At 34.5% G+C, this 10,973-nt stretch overlaps 1 protein-coding gene across 1 annotated transcript; it reads right to left on the reverse strand.

Moving 5' to 3' along the window:
* Positions 1-9,496: 9,496 nt before the first annotated feature.
* Positions 9,497-10,234, reverse strand: LOC107812063 (ras-related protein Rab-2-A). Its single transcript, XM_016637096.2, is given in 1 exon segment — positions 9,497-10,234. A coding segment is annotated over 1 exon segment (657 nt). The 5' UTR covers positions 10,154-10,234.
* Between the last annotated feature and the right edge of the window lie 739 nt (positions 10,235-10,973).

Genomic DNA, 10,973 nt, shown 5'->3' on the forward strand with positions numbered 1-10,973 from the left:
TCTTATCTCTTCTCTTTGATTTCAAGACTTCTTATAACCCATCCCATAAATCTTTCCATTAATTAAAATCAATACTTTTTCTCTACCCAACCCATTATCTTCCCACTCATCCCCATTACATTAAATAAACATATCACACCACCCCATTATATTTTGTCCCCCATGCCTAACATAAAATAATACAAGATTCCCCCCACTAAATTTTGTCTTGTCCCCCCTTTATATTAAACAACTATATCACAACCCACCCCATTTCATTTTGTCCCCCATGCTTCATATAAACAATTACAAAATGTACAATTCCTAAACTACCCCTCCGACCCTATTGCAAATTACTATTTTACCCCCGAAAGTACTATAAATTACCAAACTACTCATCAGCTATAACACATCAATTAATCAAACTTAACCAAAATATAGACAATATGATTAATTTCTAACAATGTTCAAACAACAAATTTCATGAACATGATTTCTTCAACATTTCAACAACAAATCACATGAACATGATTTCTTCAACATTTCAACAACAAATCACATGAACACAAATTGAACAACAAAGAACAACTAAAATTTGATTGAACAATATTCTAGCAACAAACAATCCTATTTTCGGATTCAACAACAACAACAAACAAGTATATTTAGATTTCTAAATTCAATAATATTTGAACTTAAAATCAACTACTCTAACAACATTACAACAAACAATTCTTATATTAAACTTAAACAAGATTATGAGACAAATTCAAGAAATAATCATAAATGATAAACAAGAAATCAAACTATACAAAATTCGGATTCAAGATCATCCAAACCAAGTATGAACATGAATGAATCTATTTTAACACAACAAACATGACGGATTAAAACGATTAAATCAATATATTTCCTTTAACACAACTAAATTCTTTTTAGACAAATAACAAGATCGACGAATAAACAATTATGAACTTAAGCTTGAACTTAACAATATTAACAATTTCTAACAATACATAAACACATGAAACAAATTGAAGAAATAGTTAATTAAATTTCAATTTGAATCTAACAAACATCAAACTAACAACTATTCACTTAAACAATAATACAAACATGAAATGAATATGAAAACAACTAATTAAACTTCTATTTTGAAATCTGAAAATTAATTTAACAAAGCACATGAACAAACTAAAAAAAATTAATTCAAACGACATACATGAACAAAACAAACATTTGCCGATTTTAGATTCGAAAATATCAAAACAAAATACGGACAAAAATAAAACTCAAAAACAACTAACCGGAGGTGAATCAACGACGAACTCGATTTTAAACAAATCTGCCCGGGCTTCGACTCAACGGAAGACCTTCGACAAAACGAAGAAGACGGAGGGAAAGGAGGCAGCAGCCCTCAGCTGGCCATGGCAGCATCAAAGCTTGCTCGTCCATGGTGAAAACGTGAGCAACCAGCAGCGACGATGTAGCAGTGGCGACGGGCGGAGGAACTGGAAGATAAAAGCTCAGGCAGCAGTTGTTGGGATGACGCAGCAGTAGGGGAAAGCAGCTGGAGCTTCGACGTGAAGATGGAGGGGAAGAAGCAGCGTCGCGGTAGCTGGAAGGAGGAAGGGAAGCTGCAGCGATGGGGTTCCTCCTTCGTTGGTCGAGGGTTTTTCCGGCGTGACTGGGTTTGAGGGTTGGAGTGGCTACGCTGGTCGACGACGAGGAACGCAGCCATGGCTGCTAGGGAAGCAGTGGTCGTCCATGGATGTCGAGCTCAAGCTTGAGCTCGACGAAGAAGATGAAAGCAAACGCGGGCAACCATGGCGCAAAAAAAACGACAATGGTGAAGCTTGAGGGCAGCCATGGTTATGTGGTGAAGGGGTGTTTGTGGTGGAGATGTTGAAGTAGCCATTGATGGAGCTTGTCTTTCTTGAGGAAGAAGAAGAAGAAAGATAGAAAGGGGGGGCGGTAGTTTAGTGTTTAGGTTAGGGTTTTCTTGATTTTGTTTTTGTTTTTTTGTAAAAAATGAAAGACAAAGGATGTTGGGTTATGGACTGGGTCGACCCAGTTCGAAATGGACTGGGTCGTAGGGAAGATTGGGCCATTTTTTGGGCCTGTGGCTTGAAATCGAAGAAGAGGCCCAATTCCGACTTTCTTTATATTTTTGCTCTCTTTTCTTCTTTTATTTTTCTAAAACTAAATTATAAAAATACTTCAACTATTATTCAAGAACTAAATTAAGTTATAAAAGCGCATATTAACGCGCAATTAAGTAATAATTAAGCATAAAATTGTATATTTGGATATTAAATGCTAAAAATGCAAATGATGCCTATTTTTGTAATTTTATTTTTTGTAAAACAAATTCAATTACTAAAAATTGTAGAATTAAATCCTACATGCAAAATGCAACATTTTTTGTATTTTTATTAATTTAACAAATAAACATGCACAGACAAATACAAATAATTATTCAAAATATCACAAAATCACAAAATTGCACACCAAGAAAAAATTACTTTATTTTTGAATTTTTTGGAGTAATTCTCATACAGGGCAAAAATCACGTGCTTACAGTTGTTGTTTATTGTTTTTTTCCTGGACTCATTGATTTTAGCCATATGTAATCTGCGATTGTTTGCGCAGTAGCTTTGTGTAAAGAAGGACTTTCCATTGTCATATGCTTTCTGTATTTCTTTTCCCGTTTTGCTCTTCATAATTTTGGTGCAAAGAAGTAGATTTCCATGTGATGAGTTCCCGACTATTAGGGAATTTAATGTCACATGGGTTAAGTAGGGCCCTGATAACGGCTTTAACGGATGGGGCGGTGCTTTTGGGCTTATGTCGAGGTACAATCCCATCCTAGTCCGAAAGATATCTAATTCTATTTCTAATAGCGACCTTAGCTGCAGGGATGTTACTTTCGAGCCTACACCGAAGTATTATCCCATCGTGAGTCCCAGTTTTCTTCGGCGATGGCCTTTGGTCTTAAGGGTGTTATTTCAAACTTTCGTCAAAACATTAACACATTGTTGTTCGATCGAGGTCGAACTCTTTTTTTTGGCGAAGGCCCTGGTCCTTTAAGGGTTTTATTTCGAACTTTCGTCGAAATATTAACCCATCATTGTTCGATCTAGGTTGAACTCTTCTCTTTGGCGAAGGCCCTTGGCCTTAAGGGTGTTATTTGAAAATTTTGTCAAAATATTAACCCGTCGTTGTTCGATCGAGGTTGAACTCTTCTTTTTGGCAAAGGCCCTTGGACTTTAGGGTGTTATTTCGAACTTTCGTCAAAATATTAACTCATCGTTGTTCGATCAAGATCGAACTCTTCTTTTTGGCGAAGGCCCTTGGCCTTAAGGGTGTTATTTCGAACTTTCGTCAAAAGATTAACCCGTCGTTGTTCGATTGAGGTCGAACTCTTCTTTTTGGCAAAGGCCCTTGTCCTTAAGGGTGTTATTTCGAACTTTCATCGAAATATTAACCCGTCGTTGTTCGATCGAGGTCAAACTCTTGTTTTTGGAGAAGGCCCTTGGCCTTTAGGGTGTTATTTTGAACTTTCGTCAAAATATTAACCCGTCGTTGTTCGATCGAGGTCGAACTCTTCTTTTTGGCGAATGTCCTTGGCCTTTAGGGTGTTATTTCGAACTTTCGTTGAAATATTAACCCGTCGTTGTTCGATCGAGGTCAAACTCTTCTTTTTGGAGAAGGTCCTTGGCCTTTAAGGGTGTTATTTCGAACTTTCGTCGAAATATTAACCCGTCGTTGTTCGATCGAGGTCAAACTCTTCTCTTTGGCAAAGGTCCTTAGCCTTAAAGGTGTTATTTTGAACTTTCGTCGCAATATTAACCCGTCGTTGTTCGATAGAGGTCGAAATCTTCTTTTTGGCGAAGTCCCTTGGCCTTTAGGGTGTTATTTCAAACTTTCGTCGAAATATTAACCTGTCGTTGTTCGATCGAGATCGAACTCTTCTTTTTGGCGAAGGCCCTTGGCCTTAAGGGTGTTATTTCGATCTTTCATCAAAATATTAACCCATCATTATTCGATCAAGGTCGAACTCTTCTTTTTGGAGAAGGCCCTTGTCCTTTAGGGTGTTATTTCAAACTTTCATCGAAATATTAACCCGTCGTTGTTCGATCGAGATCAATATTCTTCTTTTTAGCGAAGGCCCATGGCCTTAAGGATGTTATTTCAAACTTTCGTCGAAATATTAACCCGTAGTTGTTCGATTGAGGTCGAACTCTTCTTTTTGGCGAAGGCCCTTGGCCTTAAGGTGTTATTTCGAGCTTTCATCGAATTATTAACCCGTCATTGTTCGATCGAGGTCGAACTTTTCTTTTAAGCGAAGGCCCTTGGCCTTAAGAGTGTTATTTTGAACTTTTGTCAAAATATTAACTCGTCGTTGTTCGATCGAAGTCGAACTCTTCTTTTTGGAGAAGGCCCTTGGCCTTTAGGGTGTTATTTCAAAATTTCATCGAAATATTAACCCGTTGTTATTCGATCGAGATCGAACTCTTCTTTTAGCGAAGGCCCTTGGCCTTAAGGATGTTATTTCGAACTTTCGTCGAAATAGTAACTCGTCGTTATTCTATCGAGGTCGAACTTTTCTTTTAGGCGAAGGCCCTTGGCCTTAAGAGTGTTATTTCGAACTTTCGTCGAAATAATAACCCATTGTTAGTCCTGGTTTTTCGGAGAGTTGGGTATCTTATGGGGGAGTCCCAGTTCACCTGTTTTAATTGCATCGGGGAATGTGATGTTGGAGAGGAGAAAACGATGCTGCTTTGCGCACACTCATTTCGCGCACCTATTGGAGTTTCCCCTCATCGATCTTTTGATCTTGGGGAGTTCTCCCTCGTCGGCCAGGTCTTTAAGTCCCCGGGAGGGCTTTCTCAGGACACCTTCTTGGCGAGGGAGATGGGGTATCACTCAAGGGGTACCATTTCCTAGGAGTTGGGTTTGTCTGGCGGACGATATTTTGGTCGTTTTGTAGCAATTCCCCATTCTTTAGATGGGATGTTTCCCTGCTCGCTTGCCCGCGCAATGCTTGCGGTTTTGTTTGAGCAAACAAGAAGGTGGATCTGTGGCGTTGCTCGCTTTTCTTGGAATTTCAATGGTTGATGGAGTGATGTTTTCTGAACTCGGTAGCCGTATTCAGCGCTCTTTCCCTTCCCCTTTTTTTTGTGCCTTCGTCTTGTGCGGGCTAGACTCGTTTTGGCTGGCTCGTGGGCTGCTCGACATGCGAGGGAGGGTGTTGGTTGCAACTTCTGCTTGTGTATAGCATCATGATCTGGGTTGGCATGTGAGGTTTACTTACCATTCGTTTCGGTGGGTGATCGCGTTTCCGATTTTTGATCTGGAGGAGGCTAGGAAGTTTTTACTAAGAAATCCCCACAGACGGCGCTAAATTGTTTGACCCAAAAGATATTGAAACCTTTTTGATTAAATCAATTAAAGAAGATGAAGAGGTAAAACTTAGTCAAACGTAATAAACTCCAGATCTATTAGCAAATCAGAAAATAATGCATAAGACGAAATAGGGGCGATCAATCTTATTGATGTTTTTCATTTTTCCTCTCATTAATCGGTGGAGATAACTATTTTACATATTCCATGGGAGATTGCTTTGTCTTCTTTTTGCTAAGAAGATTAAAGAGGAGTGGAAAGAGAAGAGAAGAAGTCCCCCTTTCTAGGAAGGTTCCCTCCCTATATATAGTTATGGGATCCTTATTGTGTTCTCGGGTCAACACACTTTTATACCACGTCCGCCTTCGTCGTTCCCTGAGTGTTGTTTTTGACTTGTCAGGTTTTGTGAGCGCGGGGTTTGAAGCAAACCATGTCGTCCTCCACTGTCTCGCCGCTTGGACGGGATCCTGGATGGACCTACCGTAGAGGTCAGATTTTGACCAATACAATAAACAATTCTGAAGATATTTTGTTATTTTAAACGTAGTACCTCTACTACGACCATAACAAAGAGGGATGAGGCTCACCTCCTGTACACAATCCCTCAAGTTCTTCCGGTATAGCTTTAATTTTATAATAGTTGTCCCTTTTTAAATTTTATGGTCAATATTTATTTTCTATACTATATTAAAAGCACGAAGGTCCTTAGCGATATGTCGTTCGTCTTTTTTACCCTTTAAAAATAGATTTCACATTAGACAAAATTGTCATTTAATTATTCACTTAATATTTAAGATTTTGAAATAAATCGAAATTTTAGCTATTAAACTTTTCCTTATTTGAATTAAGTTAAAATCCTAATATCTAGGAATTTAAAACTCATCAACATATTACGTTTAATGAAGTTTCCTTTCATCTTCAATTTACTTCTACTAAAATATAGGGTTGAACCAAACGATTCCATAAATAAGAAATTGGAGAAATAATTATATTAATCAAATAATGACAACGTACTATATATTTTATTCAGAGTGCAACGTTACCCATGCCGATAACATGAGCAAAATAACTAATAAAAGTTTACCAAACTTTTTTTCCGTATTCTTTTCCTTGGTATAATTATAAATTATAATATATATATATATATATATATATATATATATATATATATATATATATATATAATTGTAATTATATTTAAATATAGCTATGTATTTAAAAAATACGCTTAACAATTAGAATAAATAAATATGAAATATCTTTGTTAATACAAAAAAAGAAAGAGAGAGAAAAAAATGATTGGCAAAAGTCAATAACACTAATGTTTCAGTAAATACAAAGTGCAAAAATGCAATTCTTTGATCATTTTAAAATAAAATAATCTTATTAAAAACATTTAATTACAAAAAAATATTTAAAATTCAATAAGCTAATATTAAGAATTTGAATCAACAAAAATAAATTATTTCTTAATATTAAGAATAAATATTTAAGTATTAAAGTTATTTAATTAGCAAAAGAATCCAATCTATTCTTTCCAAATTATAAACCTAAAATTATTTTTCACGCTGGCTCAAATCTTAGGGACCATAAATTTGTTTCCTCAAAAAGATTACTGGTGATGAAAGAAATTAGAGAAATAGAGCAAAATCAGTTGTAGTATAGTATTAAGAGTTAACTTGGTTAATATGCAAATTTGAACAAATGATAATGAAATAATAGAAAATAAAATTTATTCAAATTGAGTAATCATTAATCATTATTCTTTTTTTATTTTAGTAACTAAAACCTCACTGCAAGGGTAATATTGTAACCTTTTACGAAAAATAAATTTAAAAGACATAAGATTCTGTTCTTCCGTTTGTGTTATTTAAAAAAAAATTAAAATCATAATATAAGTATAGCTAATTCTATTTTTGTCTTCTATGAAAAATTTGATAAAAATATTTTTAGAAAAGCTCTTACATCTTCAAGAGTGTTGTTCTTCCTGAAAATAACAAGAAAGTATAATAACTTGTGAATTAAGCTGATATAATTATAAAATTGGAACAAAATTTAAGTACCGGATATAATTGGATGATGATTGATGACTCTATGAGACATAGTTTCTTTTTTTATTGAGTTTGCAATATAGGATGAATATTTTGCAATTTTTAGAGCTTAACCTTTATTTATATCTAAAATATATTTTTTAAATAACATTTATGTAATTCTTTTTAAAAATTTATTCATTGAGTTAGAGTACACGCGCAAAGCATGTACCCTAAGGCTAGTTTATTTAAGTAAAACAGCCTCTCAAACCATGGTTAACTAAAAAATGGTTCCCTCGATCAGTACCAATTTGGCAAAACATCCGAAAATACTGCTAAGAAAATCGTTCTTGTAGGGGAAACAATATTTCGTATAAACTGTTTCATGAATTAGTTAATAAAAAAGTTTTAGAGCCCGTTTGGATTAGCTGATTTGAAGTAGCCGATAAGTATTAGGTGCTGAAAAGCACTTTTAAGTGCTGAAACTGATTTAATAAATAAGTAGTTACGTGTTTGGATACAAATGCTGAAATTGATAATAAGCTGCTGCAATATTTGATAAAAAAGTGTCGATAAACTCTTTTTCTGTTAAAATGACTTAAATAACCTTAGAACTATTTACACTTGGCGTACTTTCTTCATAGATTCCAGATCGATTCAAATATAAAATATTCTATTTGTCATTTTATTTTAAACACAATTGTGATTAGATAAGATAATTTTTTTGATAAATATAATTTATTTTATAATAAGCATATAATTATAAGTTATAATAATTAATAAATTGACAAAAGCTTCTTAGTAAAAAAAACTAAATAGGACAAAATATTTGAAGAGAAACAAACACGGTCTTCATCACCACAACACTTAAAAAATAATGCACCAAAAATTTGATATGTCCCTGTTTATTACATGCAGTTCAAATATGCAAAGGAATAGAGAATTTGTTTACCTTAAAGTCAATGAGAATTTCAGACTTGAAGAGGCGAGGGTTTAGGTTGAAAAAATACGTGAGTCAGTGAGTATTGATGTAGGAGTTTTGTTCTAAAAAAGGAATATTTTATGAATAAAATAGTAAAAATTTTGGTCAAACTTAAAGTGTTTATAAGCTAAATATTCATAAGCTGGGGGTGACTAGCTTATGATTTTTGACTTATTTTTGATTTATAAGCACTTGGCTTATAAGCTACTTTACCAAATACATAAATAAGCTGAAAAGTGTTATAAGCGTAATCAAACACCCTCTTAGTTGTGTCGAACTTCTAATATGTGTGTGCTGTGATTGAAAAAGTGACCTGCACCTATGAAGTATCTTCGCCTAAAAATATGCTGCATATATGGAAAGGATAAGTGAGATAATTAGAGGGAGTTAACCTTGGTTTGAGAGATTGTTTTAGTTAAATAAATATGACTATTAGATTTAAGAAGGAACACGTGTCATCAAATTAAAACTACATCGGAAGAACTTGACGGAACGTGTACAGGAGGTGAGACGGATCCAAGAAGAGGTCGAACATCCAACAAAATTAATCTTTACGAAAATGATTAAAGCATTCCAAAACTATTATAAGAAAAGTCAACGCAGTCCTTAAGAAAATGATTAGAGTATTCCCGAACTATCATAAATCTTATTAGAAAGCTTATCCAACTGATGTGGAAGCTCTAATTAAGAATCAATGTCAGTAGTCAAACGTATAAAAAAAAGTTAACTTGTATCTGAAGGATTATTGATAAATTTAATGTAATTTAAGAATTTAAAAACATATTAAAAATTAGAACTAGGAAACATAATTGCAAATATATGGAAGGAAAACAGAAAAATGGAAAAGCTATGATATTTTTGGGGGTGTTTGGTACCAAGGAAAATATAATTCACTTACATTATTTTATAAATTCAAAATATTAATAAATAATGTACGTGAATATCTTGAATATAACAAAGTACTATATTTTTGTTATGTGTATAGCAATACAGAAAATAAAGTGATTATGAGTGAATATTGAATATTTATCCTCTGTAAAAAATAATAAAAAAAAAAAAAGGGGTGGAGGGAGGGGGGAAATAAAAACATAAGAAAGCGTCAACCACAAGAACATGAGTTGAATCTTTTAGAAGCAGCAGCTCCATCAATATTCTCATCATTCCTCGTCCTTCCAATCCTAAATCCTTTCCAATTCCAAATATTAATTCCCAGAGCTTCATCCACCTCCTTAACATCCCCGTATCCCATCTTCTCACGTATTCTCTTCGTCGTCTTATCAAATGCTGCCGCCACATTCAATGCCGTTTTAGCAGAAGCTTCAATGAACAAACATCTATTACTCTTAGCGAATTCCTCGCCTTCCTCTGCACTAACAGCCCTAATATCTTCTCCGGCGTCGCATTTGTTCCCCACCACCATTACTGTCGTATCGCCTTGTTACCATATATCTTCCAGCCAACTCGACAGCCGCTCGAAAGTGTGCCTTTTAGTCACATCGTAAACAAGCAAAGCTCCCGCGGCGTCTCTGTAATACGCCCTCGTAATTGACCGGAACTTCTCCTGTCCCGCCGTATCCCATATTTGAAGCTTGATTTGCTTCTTGTGGACGGTGATTATTCTGGACCCGTATCCGGCTCCGATTGTGACGTCGTAAACCGGATCGAACCGCTTCTCTGTGAACTGGTTCATAATGCAGGTTTTTCCTACTCCCGTTTCGCCCACTATTATGAACTTCATTAGGTACTCGTACGCCATTATTTTTTTATGTGTAGGCTTTGCGAAATTTGTTGTAAAAAGGAGCAAATCGATGAACTGAATTAACTGGTGACAATTGAATAACGAAAAGAACATTGAGTAATGTATTTATAGGTAGAGGATTTAGCTTTCTTTTATTCCTAATTCGAACAGGAGAATGAAGTGTTTTTCCCAATTTTATCTGCATTGGCAAACGGAATTGCTGTATTAGTTTCCAAATTCTAATACTCCATGTATTGTTTTGATTTTTTTTGTTTTAAATTTCGTTTAAGCCCATCTGGTTTGAAATAATTACATAGACCTATCCTTTTTATTGGAAACATGGTAATTATAAAAAGTACTAACACTTTCTAACTTGGAAGTCGATTAGTTAGACCAAAATACTGGGTTAATTTCACCGGTGGTCATCCAACTATATGTTTATTTAACAAATGTCATTATTCTATTTTTTGTCACTTAAAAATCATTCAGCTTCGTCTTTTTCACTTAAAAGTCATTATAGCTCAAAACCTATGAATATTCTATAAAAAATTGACATGGCATTAAATGTAATTGAATAATCCAAAATAGTGCCACGTCAGCTTAAATGACCATACCCATTTTAGTTTCATTTCCCCCTCAAATCAACTTCCTAACCCAAATAGGTTAAGATAAAAAATCAAGTTTCTCCATTTAATACAATGCACTATGTGGTTACTCTTTGAATTAGGTCTTTTAATCTAATAATTAGATTTTCTAAATTTCTTTTAGTTTTGATCGTACCAATGAAATGCTATACCGTGTCTTTCTTTTGTCCAAACTATTAATGCTATAGGCTGCC

Source organism: Nicotiana tabacum, chromosome 8, assembly GCF_000715075.1.
Source record: "Nicotiana tabacum cultivar K326 chromosome 8, ASM71507v2, whole genome shotgun sequence".
NCBI lineage: Eukaryota > Viridiplantae > Streptophyta > Magnoliopsida > Solanales > Solanaceae > Nicotiana > Nicotiana tabacum.